Here is an 18,089-nt window from a genome sequence, read left to right as displayed (position 1 = left end):
TACCACATTCACGGGGTAAGTTCTGCTAAATAGTGTAAATGCTGTGACTCTTTGCTGCTTTCGGAACATTGCTATTTGCTTGAGTGGCCTACATGTGTCAAATTCTGGCTTAAAAAATGGGATGAGTTAGGTGGGACTACCTGTTTGTTGCTGTTTGTACAGTTTTATGGCACAGAAATTACACACATCGCCTTTAAAGTTCATTACTTAATCATGTATTTACTATGTCATAAAATGTTTAGATCAACATGAAGCCAAAAAACACCGGCATACAGAGGCTGTAAATGAATTTCAAGGTGCTCCCTTCAGACAGGGGACTGTCAGTATGATTTTTGCTATTTTTTGTCATCTCTTGGCCTGCATGTCATCTCTGTGATTTCCACAGCAATCACCTTAAATGATGACTGTGCTAAGAGCCTTGAGGTGAACTGAAAACCATGCATAAAACTGTGCATCAATGAGTCATCTGTCAATCCCACCTCTCATTCACACACACACACACACACACACCTAAACACAGCTCTTTCTCAGAGCCCTGAGGGTATGAGAGACAGACAGCATGTAGCACCTTTGAAGTTGTCTAAAAGAGTGCACACATAACACCAGTGCCTTTATCTAAATGTTATTTCACATGAGAGATTATGTTCTCAATTTTCTCAAGTATTTTAAATTTAAATTCATTTTTAAGTGCTTTTCAACTGTATTTGTCCACAAAATTTAAGTTAATGGGGTCTAAGGGTGTTTACACTTGGCAGATTTGGTTAGATTAAAATGAACTCTGGTGCGATTGCTCCATTACCGCAGTTCATTTGAATGAATGTGAATGCTGCTATCCGAACATGCGCATCAAAAATGCGTACCAAGACCTATCGCTTCCAAACGAACTCTGGTAAGATTTGAATCCAATATGAATGTAACATTGAGCAAAGTCATCTAAACAAACCAGAAACAGGATGTGATGTTACAAGATGTGAACCTAAAAATGACAGAATGCTCAAGCCTACCTGGTTCTTATAGGCATAGGAGCTACATTCAGCATTACAGTTCAATACAGGAGTTGGAACTGCCGTCTCCTTGCAGCAGATCTTCGTTTGTGTGCAACGGAGGAATTACTGGTGCTGTTCTGACTCCTTTACACATTTTATAAGTTCTCTCTGAATTCGCATCTATATTCTATATATACACACAAACAATAAGCGCACTTAACCCACATTGTTTTGGATGTTTGATAAGTTCCATCACAAAATATGCATCATAAAAGCTGTTTTTTTGTTTTGTATCTTTTAGGATCGGTGCATAAAAGACAGTTTGAATGCTAAGCGAACCAGGACTAAATGTATCCTTTTCTTATTTGGTTCAGAGCAAAAGAACCAAGAGAACCAAATGTGAACACACCCCAAATCAACATCATACCCTATTGTCTTTCACTGTATGGACAAGAAAATCACTGAGGCATTTTCAGAATGTCCTTTTGTGTTCCAATGGAATATATATACATTTGGGATTATGTCAGAGTAAGTGATGAGAGAATTTTCATTTTGGAGTAAACGAGTAACAAGAACATTTGGCAAATGCTTTTATCCAAAGCAACTTAAAGGTGCTACAGAGGATGTTTTGTTTTATACATTTTTGCAATATTACTTGAAACTGTCTTTACTAACTGATAAAAGACTATTTATTAGGTGCACTGAAAGGAATAATATTAATATACATCATCTGTGCACGAGGTAGGGCCTTAAAAACATCAGCCAATCATTTACGCGATCATCATGCAAATGATTGGCCCTCTGGCTTGTCAATCACTGCCATGACGTTCCTTGTGAGAGACGAGCGTGGCTGCGCTCTCCAGTAACTTTCCACACTCCACAGGCGCTGCATGCAATGTTTTTGTCAGGAGACAGGAGTAACAACTGCAGATTATGAGTTACCTGCGGTGAGTCCGACATAATGAATCCACTAACACGACACAGCGAATGCCGGTGGAAAACACTCGTGTTCCAATACTCGTGCACAAGTTTTTTGAGGCGTTCCCACAAAACCAGGGGGGGTTGTTCTTACGCATGCGCTCATTTCAAAAACTCAGTAACAGTCTTTGGTTTCTCAGTCGTCGAAAAGATCCTCTTTAGTACCTTTTGAAGGGTTAGTTCACCCAAAAATGAAAATTCTATCATTACTCACCCTCATGTCATTCCACACCCGTAAGAGCTTTTAAGATATTTTTGATCAAATCCGATGGCTTGTGAGGCCTGCATTGAGAGCAAGTTAACTTTCAAATGCCCAGAAAGGTACAGTTCATGTGACTACATTGGTTCAATCTTAATGTTATGAAGCAACGAGAATACTTTTTGTGCACCAAAAAAAAACAAAACGACTTTATTCAACAATATCTAGTGATGGGTGATTTCAAAACACTGCTTCATGAAGCTTCGAAGCTTTATGAATCCTGTTTCGAATCATGCTCTTAACATGGGCCTGAAAGTAATGCCCTATCAACCAACCAGAACACCACAGCAACCACAGAGCAACATGCTAAAAACCACTCAAACTTTCCACATAACAACAGCAACATACAGTAGAAGTGACTTTTATAAATCCCAAAGACCACTGATACTTTCTTTGGGAATTGTAAAAATCTTGTTTCCTGTTCAACAAAAGACACTTTGTACTGGATACACAAAAAAAACATGCATTTTTCCTTCTAAACTTTGACAGTAATTAGAACTGAAATTTGTATGAATTTGCTGAACATACTATGCATCGCCAAGGGAGTAATCATGCTCATTTTCAAGCCGTTGAAAGGTCCTTTCCAAATCCAGTGTGACTATTAGGGTCACTGAAGACTAATAAAGCCCTGAGACCTTTTGTGAGAATCTTCTTTTTGATTAATCATTCATGTTAAGTGTTTAGTGAGCATCTCTTTCTTTCTGCTGTGGCTCTCTGTAATAATGCCATGTCCCCGAGGCCCATAAAACACCCTTCATAATAGCATCATACACACTAACCCTCACACATATCGCTTACGCCTCTGAGTACAGACAGCACTTCCTCATGAATACTGCTCTTAGACTAAGCATTCTTTTCAATAATGAACCAGTGTTCATCAATAATACTCTTAGTCTTGTCATAGTGTCACATGCTCAGTTGGGATAGCAGTGAAATTATCAAGGTTTTCAAAAAGTACAAAAGCTTGTGTGATATTTATGTGGTTGTTTACTGGTTTGACTCGGAGCATAAGTTGGCGCTTCCAATTCATTCTCTATGGGACATAAGCATCATGCTTGGGGGATTGAGTTTTTGACAGAGGTAGGGCAAGAGCGTGTCAAAAAAAATGCAGAATTTTAAGCAAATTAGAGGCGAGAGTGCCAAACGACAGTCGATCACTGTGAAGAAGATAAGCCAAGTTTGTAACGTCTGTCAGCATTTCAAAATCAGTGCTGGAGTTCCTAGTGGATCAAAATCGAATCAAAGTCTAAAACTAAACAGTTTAAGTCAGAAACGTAAGATTCTGCAATATTTTTAGATCATTAATTAAAGGTGCAATGAAATGGAAGTAACGATAGATCTTTTCTTCTTTATTGTAATGTGATCAGACTGAAAGAGATTATCAAAAATGAAAGAAAAAAAAAATTAGGCAGGGGTCTTGCTTCTATCAGACAGTTGTTGAATGAATGGAGGAAGTGAGTTTACAAGGAGCAGAGTTTAAGCGGACTAAATGATTGGAGAAGTCCAACATAAGTCACCACAGAGTAGGGGTGTGCGATACTGACAAAAAATTATATCTCGATATTTTCTGGGATTTTCTTGATAACGCTAATTAGGCTATATTTTGCTGAGTGTGTTTATTGTGTTGGTACCTTGGCAGGTTTTGGGCTGCTGTGGGCAGCTGACTCTTAAAGTTTTTGATATTCTTCATATTTTGTGCGGTGGTTAGTTCACAGCAGTGACTTGAAAAATGATCTTTTTTAAATAAGTTTAAATAGATTTTTACATTTTTAAGGGCATTTTTACCCTTATAAAGCCATTTTTTAACCTAATGTATGCCTCATCTTTTGTGTCAAATTCTTACCTTTAATCAATAAATTCAATAAGAACAATAAGACAATAGGGCTGTTACCAATCAAATGAAATCAGAATCAACAATATTAATCTTTTCAATGCAGAGAAAACACAGAATCTGCATCTGAAGTGCCATTTAAATGCATTTACACACTGTTTAATGCAGCTCACAGCTGACAAATGCATTTTCACTGCAGTTACAAATGCATAAATAATGTTTTGATGTTTTAAACATAAAATGGTGAACATTGATATTTTGAAATTATTTAAAGAATAAAAAGATACTTTAAATGTGAAATTAAACCGCCAGTAGGTGGCAGCAAGTCAGTGTTAATGAGTGAGTCATTGAGATTCAACCAATTCATTCAAACGGCTGATTCATTCAGGAACAAAACATTTGACCGTTTTAATGAGTGAGTCATTGAATCATTCATTCAAACAATTCGTCCATTCACCACCGTTTGCTGACAAGAGACGCAAATCAGTCATGTGGCATTGTTTGGAACTATTTTCATTGGCGAAATAGAGCGAAAACAGGCAATATTGTGTCTAAAATTTAAGTCACTAAAAATCAACTTCTTATTTATTGAACTGTTGTGTAAAATCAATATCACATTTGTAATCATGCTGATATTTGGAGAAAATGTGATATTGATTAACTATATTAAATGATACAAATATAAAAGACATACAGATGTACAGCTCAAAGACTTGTAGAAGCAAACTAAAATGACATTGTTGCTTCAACAGATGCGTTTTCATGCCACACTTGCTTTTGTTAATAATATCTAGGTGGTATGTAAAAGCGGAACTACTTATGGAAAAAAACGAAACTGGTGCTGCGTTCATTCCATAAGTTGAAACGGGGAAGGCATAGGACATACAACGTAAGCTTTCTGAAGAATACGGAAAGCGGAAGCACCTACAAGGCGACCATTTATGTTTATAAAGCATATACAGTTGTATTTTTGTAGAAAATGCTAGATAAGACCCTTATTCCTCGTCTGGTATCGTTTAAAGGCCTTTGAAGCTGCACTGAAACTGTAATTTTGACCTTCAACCATTTGGAAGCCATTGAGGTCCACTATAAGGAGAATAATCCCGAAATGTTTTTATCAAAAACCATAATTTCTTTTCTACTGACGAAAGAAAGACAGAAACATCTTGGATGACATATGACAAATTTTATTTGAAAATGGACTAATCCTTTAAGACCAGGTGGAAACAGGTCCTTAGTGCCACTTGCTGGACATTTCACTTTGAAAGTGTCGCAAAATGAGCAACAAGCAGAAATACTGCCATAGACATGTTTTTCCAATGAGCCTGGGTTGGTAGTTGGTTGAGTGATTGATTATATTGTTTGGTTATACTGGTCAATATGATCATCAGGTTAAAAAAAATAAAACGCAATGAGCAGATTTGGGAGCTTAAGTTTCATGAGCAAATGGAAGTAAACTGAATGGCTTAACCTAACAATGCCAACCCCAGCATTACGATCGCTCTCTCAGACAAACTGTTTCGCTTAGTACCACCAAGTTGTCAATTTACCTTTAGAGTACAACATTATGATCCGACAGCACCCTTTGAAAAATGTTCATAAGCTTTTAAAATCCAAAACCTAAGTCTGCCAGCCGCCCCACTCAAATACAAGGGCACTGCCATGTCAGTGTGGACTCTGCCATGCAAATGGCACCACTTAAATGAAGAAAGGGATGTTAATGAGTCTGGAGATGAGGAACAATTTTGTGTGTACAGCTAATCGATGCAAGCCCTTGTGAGCATTACTTTTCAGCACTCACTGAGAAGCACTTGTCTCTTGAGGTAGGTGCCCTCCGAAGCAAATGAGGAAAGAGCCCCCTAAGTCTAACACACACATACGAGCCTCCCGTCCACAGCCCTTAATATGAGCTATCCATCCTCCTCTGTTCCCTATGAAATATGCCTGTAAATTACCACTAATGGGACCACAAATGCAAGCTCGGCTCTGAATGTCAGGGTGATGCATGCTGGAAGAACAGACGGATGACCCCTCCTGTGACTCATGGCTGGTGCTGTGGAGTTTTGTCGTAGGTATTAGATACCTTCATGCAAAGTCATTAGCTTAGCACCACTAATAGCAGATACCACACCCTTGCTGAAAAATCCAGCACTGCTGGTCACCATGTTTTGCATGCTGGGACCAGCATGGAATACTGTTTGCTAGTTTCCTGGTCCCCAACATGTGATGACAGAGCATTACTGATGACACCTTCAGTTAACAAACAGAATCAATGAGGATAAGAGGATCAACAGGAACAGAAAAAAAAAGAGATGAGCAGAAACGAAACAACTACAACTGACTTACAGCCACACAGCTAAAGATGAAATCAACTGCAAATAAAATCAATATCTCACTAGAGAATGATTAAACAGCTCCTGTTACCATATTCACTTATTACAAACCAGTTTGGCTTCATTTCTTTGTCATATCTGGTATATGTGCAAAAGTTGTTGAAGCCCTTTAAGTTGCCACTTGGTTGACTTTGGTTGAATTAATTCTCTTTCAGAAATTGATGCTATTACTATTGTTAACCATATTTCATGCTCATGACTGCAATGACATACCCTTTACCATGTGCACTTTTTGGAATCAGTGACTGACAGCTGGATTTTGACACATGTGAGTTCACAAATGAACATGAAAGTCTTTAAAAATAGCAACTTTTGAACTTTCATTATCAAGTGGTTATTAACTGTCCCATTGAAAAAGCTTATCATAACCTGTTATTGAACGAACTGCTTATGATTATGCTTTTATTAGGCATTATTCTTGGTTTTTGTATCTATAAACTGGTAACACTTTACAATAAGGCTTTTATTAGTTAACTACTTCAGTTAACATGAACTAACACAATACTACAGCATTTATTAATCTTAGTTAATGTTAATTTCAACATTTACTAATACATTATTAAATCAAATGTTGCATTTGTTAACATTAGTTAATGCTATGTGAACAAACAATGAACAGCTGGATTTTTATTAACTAACATTAACAAAGATTAATAAATACTGTAACAAATGTATTGATCATCATTAATGTAAGTTCATACATAAATAATGTTAACAAATGAGACCTTATTGTAAGTGTTACCCTCTAAATGTTTTTGTTTTGCAATGCACACATGCTCATTTTAACTGATTTGAAATGATTTGTGTTCAAATCTTTTGAAACAGGAGACATGCTTTGAAACGTTTTACCAGTTTATCAGTGACATTGATTAATAATGTAATTATAACTTAAACAATTACTTTTTTTAGTTGTACTTTCCGCAGAGGGAGCAAAGGAAATTACAAAGTTATAATCATATAATTCAATAAATCATATGTGTCACGGAGTCGCAGCCAACACCCACCAACACCTACGCATCGTCACCGGATCACCACGCTCCACCCACTCGCTCACAGTCTCCCGAGTACTGATCACTTGCACCTGCCCTCACTCCCTTCACTTCACTGTCTGGTCTCGTCTCACGTACCTAGACTCTTTACCCGCTACTCACCTGAGTTTCCATATCTCCATTCCTGCCGTCATCCGTCTCCTGTTCTCCGTTCGATTCCTCCTGCATAGACAAACTCTGTTAACATTCAGCTAAGTGAATTTTCAGAAAGTGCTTGATCCATTATTCACCTGCTTCCATCATTTGCCTGTGTTCATGCCTCTGTCTAATAAAAATACATCTGTGTTCACTCACCTCTCTGACCTGACTTTGTTAAACCTTATATTATTTTTCCTTTACATCATTAATAAGAGAAAAACAAAAGAAAAAGAAATGCTTGTCCCCAAAACTTGCATATAGACTGCTGGCCTACTCAAACTCAACCCTACAAGACCATGCTGGTGAACCACAAAAAATATTCTTGTCGCTTCATAACATTGGTTGAACCACTGTAGTTACATGGACTATTTTAACTATATTTTTACTACTTTTCTGGACCTTGAATATGGTAATTACATTGCTTTCCATGGAAGATAAAAATAATAAAAAACCTCGGATTACATCAAAAATATCTTAATTTCTGTTTCAAAGATGTACGAAGGTCTTACAGGTGTGGAAAGACATGAGGGTGAGTAATTAATGACAGTAATTTCATTTTTGGGTGAACTAACCCTTTAAAGCTTTATAGTTGTTAAACGACACTTAGAAAATGCTCTTATGTTATTTAAGGAGGCAACATCACTTTAAATATAAGAATTTCAGAAGATGCAACATTGACTGTTCAAAAGTTTGGGGTCAGTAAGGTTTGTTTTTGAATGAAAATAGGCTAATACTTTTATTCAGCAAGGATTTATTAAATTGATTAAAAGTAAGAATAAAAACTTTTACATAAAAAATACACTGTTACAAATAAATGCCGTTTATATTCATGATCACACAATACTGAAAAAAATTTCTCTGGTTTTACTTGTTTAAAAAAATTAAAAAATAAAAAATTAAGCAGCAAAACACAAATAATTAGAAGAAATGTTTCTTGAGCACCATATTAGCATATTAGAATGATTTCTAAAGCATCATGTGACACTGAAGACTGGAGTAATGATGCTGAAAATTCAGCTTTGCCATCACAGGAATAAATTACATTTTAAAACATATTAAAATAGAAAATCAACTATTTAATCTGTGTATATGAGTGGAAATAGTCTCCTGTAGCCAGATCTTCAGAGGCCCTGGCCATTATAAATCCACAAGAATATAAAGACCACATCCTCAGACTGGGAATTATGCGTTTCTATAGCACCGCTATCAAAGCCTAAACAAATCTGCAGCGGTCAGGTGGTACAGTGGTACAAGTAGCAGCTCCCGGAGAAAAAAGCCCCATCTTGCTTTTTAGAAGTTGAAACCTTGAAATGACAGTAATTTCAACAATTAGTGTAACGCAACAGACAGCGAAAACATGTCAAGTGACATGTAAAGCAACCAGTAACAGTTTAACTATATTTGGATCTAGCAGCATGAAGAAAGGATGATCCGGGCTGAGGACGGCCTTTGGGGACTGAGGCAGAGGGGTTGTCATTTGGAGAGGTACTGTATGTGGAGGAGTTTCTAGAGCTCTCTCATCAGGTGGGCTGGCCTGATGCTTCCCTCAGTGCTTGTTTTCTGATGGGTCTGGATGAAGATACAATTCGGTATAGTGAACCTGCTTGTTATTTCTCTAGTCGAGTCGATTAATCTCATTCTCTTTTTAAATGGTTCAAAGTTTAACGTTGAAGAAGTTAAGGTAGAGAAGTATCTTCCTCATCCAGAAACACACTTGGCCTGGTCCGCTCACCTCACGCCAGTCCCCTCCAATGGATCCATCCATTTCTGTCCCCCTGTGTTCCCCCGTGCACGGAAATGGGTATCCAGCAGTGCTGACCTTGGGGCTAAGTACGTCCTCTGCTGTAGTAGCCAAGCTAAACCCCCGGGTGAAGACCCCGGAGGCAGCACCACCATGGCCCCCTGAACAACTGGCACCACCATGGTCCCCTGTGCTGTCTATGCCGCCATTGCCCCCTGAGCTGCCCGTGCCACTTTGCCCCCTGAACAGCCGGTGCTGCCTTGGCCGCCTAAGCAGCCCAATCTGCCCTGGAGGCTTCCCGTCCCGATAAACCACGTCCTTTCCAGCCAGTAATGGTCTGAGTTGTTTTGTTCTGTTTAGTTCATGTTTAGAGTCTGTTTTTCATTGGTTGCATGTTCTTCGTTCTTAGTTTCCCGCCACTTGTTGTCATGGTTCCTGATTTGATTAGTGTTTGAGGTCAGCTGTGTCTTGTTAATTAGTATCGTTAGATCTTCAGTTCACTGTGTATTTAAGCCCTGCGTTTCAGCCTGTTCTTTCAGTTCTCTGTAACGTATACGTTGATGTTCTGTTGATTCTGAGTTCTGTTCAGTAACCTGTAAATTGATGCACTTAAATCCCGTTTCATCCTTAGCTACAACGTGTGACAGGTTAAATCTCAACGAGGAGTTAATCACAATGTAAAACATGATTTTACTGTTGGGCTGTTACATGTGTCTACCGAATTTCATACTTGTATGTGAAACGTAGCACGAAGGGCACTTAATTGAAATTTGTAGGTGCCGCTATTGAGCCATTTTGCCACACCTAATTCTGAAACCCATTTTAGACATACATTTTCACCACTTCTGACATGTATGCAAAAGTTTCATGAGTTTTCAAGTACGTTTAGGCCCTCAAAAATGCAATTCATTTCAGAGAATAAGAATAATTGACCGAGCAATTACAATAGGGTCCTCACACCATCGGTGCTCGGGCCTTAACTAGGAAGTTGTGACGTGAACACAATCTGTCTTGTAAACTATAATCAACCGTTGTAGTGCATCATTAGGTCTTCTACGATTATGTAACAGCCATTAGGAACAAATCGTACAAATTGAGAGCCTTGCTACACTGAAGCATATTAGTCACCCACAAGCGGAGACAGTATTACTCCTGCTTAATGAGATGTGACGGACTGCCTATCTGTTCAATTGTTGCACATACAGACCCCTAATGCATTGCATTGCAATCAGCTGATCTGAGGTGGTTAAGTTTATCAGAGAGGGGGAAGGTTCATGCAACAGATCATGCTGTGCTCATACAGACCTGTTTACATGTACTGTATGATCTGCCAGTCCTCAGCAAACACTGTCACTGTCCCAATAGCTCTGTATAAAGGGAGCCATCTGGAACCGTATTTGGGGCAGCTGTCACGTGACTCTAACATGCCAATCCTCACATTGGCAGACATCATAACTGAGCCAAGAGTAAAGGTGAGCTTGAGGTCTTGCCTTTATTCAAAACATAGGATTTCCATAGTTGGTATGGAGTTGAATTGAAGGCTTAGAGGCTTTAAAATAGATTTTCACCAAATGACTGTAAAAAGCAGGAAAGACTTTAAAACAAGATAAAAAACGAGAGTAGAGCTGTAGCGACAGCTCACTCAGTTGGCTCAGAGTCATCAGAGGCTACTGGGTAATTCTGGTTAAGCATGAAATCAGACATGCAGTGGTGCATAGAAATGGAGTAAAAACACATTGTATAATTGTGCTGCACACAGAGCATGATGTGCTATTTCCCTTGAGACGGCCCATATAACATGTCACTATAATAGATTCATCATGTGTGTCTCCGGGTCCCACATACATCACCTTTTTGTATGCCACCCTCGAGATGAAATAATGAAATTCTCTAATGTGCAGATGTAAAGGCATGAAGGGCATTAGAAGAACCATATTAACCCCAATAAAAAGCCGAGATCACCAGGTTTCCACTTGGCAAAGACAGCTTCATGTGCCCCCAAAACTATTTCACAAATCACCTCATGATTTTAATGTACGATTCACCAAAGTCCCACAGGCCACATTCACCTTTATGTCAGTGTTACAAAGACAATTTAAAAGCTCAATACAATTAAAATACCAATACAAATACCAATACATAAAATATTTTTGCTAAATGCAAAAATGTCAAATATGATTAGGATCAGGCTTAGTCAAGTTTAATTTGCATCCTTTGTTTTTTGGGGAGTTTTTTTATTGCCACTGATTTAATATATATGCAAGTACAAATACTTTATGAAAAATTAGCAATTGCTACTGCCAATACATACACAACACTCTGCTGTGAGCAAGTAAGACATGCTGCTGCTATACAAAATAGCATACATGAATTACCTGTAACAGATCTATTCATCTTATTTTCCATGACAACAAGGGTGACACCATTGCGTTCGTTTCGTCATCTTACTTCCAGCTGAGAGGGACCTAAGCTAGTTGCTAGCCGTAATCCTAAAGCTGATAACGGTAGATGATGACAGAAAGCAAATATGTCAAGTATTATATGCTCAGTTAGGGGCTGCCATAACAACTGGATTAAGAAGAGAGAACAAGTGCATCAACAATGTTACGAACACAATGTGAAGCAGACGCAACTCTACAATTTACACCCACCACCTTAAGGCGAGGAGCACCTGAGGCAATGGCTGAAGGCGCTAAACTTGAAGTGCCCACCCAAGCGCCCTTATGTGTGTTCAAACCATTTCATGGATGGGAAGCTGAAAGTTACAGAGATTGCAGATGCTAGCAGGCCAGCTAGCTAAATCTCTCATTCAGATATTGATTATTGAACTAGGTCAGGGTTGGAGAGTAATGGAATATATGTAACGGCGTTACCTAATCAGGATACAAAAATCCAGTAACTGTAATTCGGTACAGTTACATAAAAAAAAAAACTTTTTGAAAAATTTTGAAAAAAGGGGGCATACTATCAGGATTACAATCGTTTCATTTAAAACTAAATAAATCATTATTTTGCCATATAACACCATATTAAGTGCTGCTTGATTATACAGTATTTCCTGGTTCGGCCAGTGATGACTCACGCGAGCCACCCGCTGGTGCATGTGCAAGTAAAACCTGTCTACAGTCTCCTCAGACACAGATTGAATCACTGCTGCTAGTTGAAACAATGCTGCCCGCTGGGAAAAACGCTTTCAATTCATGGAAATTTCATTACTATTTTGTTTTCAAAGAAAAAAATGCAAACAACACTGTTGTACAGTGCAAACTCTGCCTTCCATTTACAAAAACACTTTCTTTATCAAAGGACTAAAAATAATCTGTAATACCATACTGTAGCCACTACATGTCTAAATAGCCCTTTACATATATTTATTCAGGGCTGTGTATTCCTAAGTTGGAAATGAAATGAAATGAGACATGATTGCTTAGTTTTAATAGGTTGTAAAAGTAACCAAATGCTAAACATTAAAATTAAAGCAGAACAAACATAAACAAAAATGTCTGATCCGAGCTTGTTCAGTTCACTTTGTTTATGATCTGATGTGACTTTTATATGTTTAAGCTCTAAACAACAACAACAACGATAATAGTATTACAATAGATACTTTATCTCATTTGTAAAATATTTTTATTGTTGAGACCCATTCAAAAGTATGGAATGTGTAACATTTAAAAACTTGCAGAAATTATTAAAATTATTATTAAAATTATTATTAAAATTATTATTAAAATTATTATTATTATTATTATTATTATTATTATTATTATTATATTATATATAGTGTGTGTGTGTGTGTGTGTGTGTGTGTGTGTGTGTGTGTGTGTGTGTGTGTGTGTGTGTGTGTGTGTGTGTGTGTGTGTGTGTGTGTGTGTGTGTGTGTGTGTGTGTGTGTGTGTGTGTGTGTGTGTTTGTGACATATCAGGACACTTATGTATAATGACATGGGTATTACATAGGTATTACAAAAAGAGGTGACTTATGAGGATATTCCCCATGTCCCCACTTTTCAAAAGGCTTATAAATCATACAGAAATTAGTTTTTGTGAGAAAGTAAAAGTGTGCAAAGTTTCCTGTGATGGTTAGGTTTAGGGTTTGGGTTAGTGTGGGGGGATAGAAAATACAGTTTGTACAGTATAAAAACCATTACGTCTATGGAATGCCCCCACAATTCACAAAAACAAATGTGTGTGTGTGTGTGTGTGTGTGTGTGTGTGTGTGTGTGTGTGTGTGTGTGTGTGTGTGTGTGTGTGTGTGTGTGTGTGTGTGTGTGTGTGTGTGTGTGTGTGTGTGTGTGTGTGACCTTGAAGTAATCCAAAAGTAATCCGATTACATTACTTTCATATTGTGGTACTTGGATTACATTCCTGGATACTTTTTTTATGAAGTCATTTGTAACTGTAATGGAATACATTTTTAAAGTAACCCTCCCAAGCCTGACCTAGGTTCTGTTTAAGTATATTAATTCTCATGATGTATTTTAAGTACTAATATAAAAATATGTTTATGGTTCTATTATTTCCACAGATCCATCGATTAGTGTCAATGATGCAATGGACAACTGTGAAGATGATCACATCCACATTCCCTGAACTGTGATGCAGAAACGCAATAGGATGATTCATCTGTCTCTGACCACAACTATGCTTCAAAATCACAACTCAACCTGAAGCCACCTACATCTGATATGGGAACACGATGCTTTGAGCAAGCGCCATTGTACATAACTCTGCTGAGAAGCAACCACCTTTGTCAGCTCACAGGGTTGACATTGGATGGATTCCATTCAGTTGCCGAGCACCTTACCAATACATACACCAACAGCTTCCAGCTACACACTTGGGACCAGCTCCTAATGACTCTGATTAAGCTGCATCTTAATTTATTGCAGGGTGATCTTGCTGAAAGGTTTGGTGTTTCAAAACCTGGAGCCTCATTTATAAAGTGTGCATATGCATTTGATCTTAGAGTGTTCGTACGCTTAAATCCACGCCAACGCTCATATTTATAAGAAAGGGCTTAGCGCCACGTCAGGGTCTGAATAGTCATATGCACTTTTCCTTGTCAGAGTACTGCAGGTTTTTGGAAATCTAAGCTATTCTTGCAGCTCGCCATTCAAAATTAAAGGATTTGGACGATGCCTGGTGATCTTTTATATGTAAAAGACATTAATTAGGTGTCGTTTACAATGTGGAGAACTGAAGCCATTCAGCTGCGTGCAAGTTCAAGTTCAGTGTTCCTGGAATACCTTCGTCCAGGCGATGAAGTTACAGCAGACAGAGGCTTCACCATTACCGATTTCCTCTATGAAAGCAATATGAAACTTGTTATTCCAGCATTCACCAAGAGAGGCATGCAACTCTCTGAAGAAGACACCACCAACACTAGGCGCATCGCCAATGTACACGTTGAGCGGGTCATATGCCGACTGAAAAACTTCAAAATCCTTTCTCACAACAGTTCCAATTAACCTCACCCCTAAAATAGATCAAATTTGTCGATATATTTTGCTGTGGTTTTGCAACTAATCAGTGTAAAACTATGTAGTTATTTTTTTTAACATTTACAATGTGACCAGATGTTAGCTGTCAGTAATTTCTTATAAAACCATATAATGTGAGCTCTGTAGATTTCCCATTAAAAATTAAAAGGAATTAAGTCTTCTGATTTAAATGGAATAAGTCATGTCAAGTTTGCAAATGAATTCCATCTACATATGAAAACTTAAATGGTGAAATATTACCTCTACATTATGGTGTAAAAGGTGTCTTACCTTCCTGAAAACAACACTCTTACAACTGAATTTTATACAACTTATATTAAATTATAATTTTTCAAAAACACAAATCACAAAGTTATATCTTGTTTAACACAACTGATTTAAAATAGTTCCAGTCTTCACCTACACCCTCTGCTCCATCAACTCCTGACAGGACGAAGCAGTTAAATATGTCCCCATAAGTTTCCTCTGGCCACTTCTTCATATCGTCTACCCACGTAAACAATATGGGACCATCTGATCGTCGTATAAAGTTTTCTCCACACTCCCAATTTATGGCATTAATGTTTTTTGTCATTTCGATAAAGTCATAGCTAGCTATAAACAATCTTCTAACTACTGAATGAGCTACCGGATGTGCCGTTTCAATTTAGCAGAAGCCGGATGACAAAATGCGGAAGAGTGAAGTATTAAAAGTGGGTGGGGCAGAATAAGGTGAATACAGGTGGAGCTGGGGAAGGTGGAGGGTTTCTGTATGCTGAAAGCATGCTGCAACTGCTACAACAAATGCTATTTGAAAGTTGAGCAGAGAGCTCATTGGCTACTGATACAATAGGAACCAATCAGCTGTGCCCTATATTGTAAGCAAAGTGAGTTAAGGATCTTTCAGCCTGCGCCATCTAGAGTTTCATGAGAGAACTTTGTATATGTCTCACAAATTAAAACTGATTCCTGATTCAACTCATCAGTTTCTTTGTGTGTTGAACATTCTTGGGGTCATGAGGACTGGCATTGAGAAACACTGCTTTATATCACAGAACTGTATATAGACAAATGGCAAAGGTGATTCATCTTAAGCGTTAGTGAAAATCTCTGTCAAAATACATTGGTGTATGCCTGGACACTTCGACCCTAAAGGATTTTCTGTACCTGATTCAGTAAAGCAAAATGGAATCAATTAGACCTACTGGTAGAGGTGAAACACACAAGACATGCCGCAATATTGGAAAACTCATGTCTGTCATTGTGCTTGTCTCATTCCAAGACTAAAAGCATTGAAAATCAATCTAACTGTAAGTGAAGCTAATGTGATCTCCTAAAGAGAGTACTAGAGCCTTCCCTGAGAGTGATTATCAAGAGAACACTGAATCAACATGTGTTTTAATTGCCTGTCTACACATGTGAATGAGGAGACTGAGTTCACTGGGTCTACATTTTTCAAAAGACAGACAACAATCAGCGGCAATTACCTTGTGAATCAATATGACAAAATGATCACTCTTAATTCCCTGCTTTTGGCCCAAGATACTGGAATAGGCTCCAGCATCCCTGCGACCCTATATATGGCAAACGGATTGGAGGATGGATGGACGGATCACTCTTAATGATCTGCCTTATATTGAAATACAATAAAATCATTAATGTTTGCTGCTTGAAAATTGTACAGGTAAAATGTAAAAAAAAAAAAAAACACAACAAAACTCCACCCAAGAGAAGGATAGGCCTTAAAGGTTAGTTCACACAAAAATGTAATTTCTGTCATTAATTACTCACACTCACTGCAAAAGCAAAACAAAAAAAATGACTTTATTCAACAGTTTCTTCTCTTAGTCTCCTACGCTGTTGACATAGTGAACTTAGTGGCCAATACTGGCGATAATAGCCAGCGGACAATAGCCGGCGTTCTGACGTAAACACGGAAGCGCTGCACTGTGTTCACTACGTCAAGAGTGACAGAAAAGAGAACGAATTGTTGAATAAAGTCATTATTTTTGTTTTGTTTTTGTACACAAAAAGTATTCTCGTCGCTTCATAATATTAAGGTTGAACCACTGTAGTCATGTGGACTATTTTAACACCACTGTCATATTACCTATTGCAGACATTTCCAATAATAACAATTTAAGAACAGAAATATTAATTATACTAATGTATAGCAATGTAATATAATATTTACTATTGAAAATAATATACACAATTAGTTATTATAATATAAATGAATAACATATTAAAAATCATTATTTTATATTTAATACTCATAGAAGGAGCCATTTACATGACACCATTTTCAACTAAAAGCGGAAAACTTTTTATGCGTTTTGGCCATTCATTTACATGACAACAGCTTTGGGGGCCTGAAACTGCAAACTTTTGAAAACAGGTTTCAAAATGTATGCTTTTGAAAACAATACAGTGTAAACTACAAAACACGAATTTGTGAAAATGGTGACATCATGCGCATTACATGTTAGGTACGTAGTGTTTCTTGTCAACTGTGACATTGCCAACCACTGGTCTGGCATGTATAATACAGCGTTTTTATTCGTTTCAGCTGGTCCTTGTGAGTAAGGATCATTTTAACAATGTTGTCGTCTGTTGGACAAAAATCGCAAAGGAAAACTTTTGGTCCCACTTTATAGTAAGTGGCCTTAACTACTATGTACTTACATTTAAATTAATAATTTGATACAATGTACTTATTGTGTACATACATGTTTTACATTGTACTTATATTTTAAAAACACCAGCATGTAATTACATTTATAATTACACTGTTGACCCATCCTTTAACCCTTATCCCTACCCTTAAACCTACCCATACCACCAAAGCTTTCCCTAACCTTACCCGTACCCCACCTCAATAGCAGCAAGTGTTTTGCAATTCAATATGAACCAATAAGTACATTGTACTTATTTTTTGATATAAGTACATAGTAGTTAAGGCCACTTATTATAAGCACACCATGCTTCATAGACAAACAAGTGTGTGTGTGCTGAAGATCTGTTGTGGAAGTGTGCATTATCTGTTCTAATGGGCAGTGGCATTATTTATGACAAAGTGATTCTAAGCAGCCCGATAAGTGTCTGATTAACCGTTTGAGAAGCTAATCTCCTTATGCTTGGGATGCTAATATGTTCCTAATGTGTACTTAATCAGAGCTCTAGTAATTGACTTATTTTTGCAGGGACATAAGCTGTAATCCTGCAATAGTTT

The 18,089-nt window shown here is 37.6% G+C and overlaps 1 protein-coding gene across 2 annotated transcripts in view; it reads right to left on the bottom strand.

Moving 5' to 3' along the window:
- Window positions 1–18,089, bottom strand: part of ormdl3 (ORMDL sphingolipid biosynthesis regulator 3) — a 73,583-nt gene that overhangs the window by 36,763 nt on the left and 18,731 nt on the right. The window contains exon 5 of one of the 2 annotated variants that reach the window (XM_067370292.1): window positions 7,599–7,658. The exons of the other annotated variant lie outside the window; for it this stretch is intronic. Coding sequence (XP_067226393.1) covers window positions 7,599–7,658 — 60 coding nt within the window. The remainder of the gene's footprint in view (window positions 1–7,598; window positions 7,659–18,089) is intronic. 2 annotated transcript variants of the gene reach the window in all.

This window comes from Chanodichthys erythropterus, chromosome 19, assembly GCF_024489055.1.
Source record: "Chanodichthys erythropterus isolate Z2021 chromosome 19, ASM2448905v1, whole genome shotgun sequence".
In the NCBI taxonomy this organism is placed as follows: domain Eukaryota; kingdom Metazoa; phylum Chordata; class Actinopteri; order Cypriniformes; family Xenocyprididae; genus Chanodichthys; species Chanodichthys erythropterus.
Note: the sequence above shows the minus strand (reverse complement) of the source record. Positions and strands in the feature narration are given on the sequence as shown.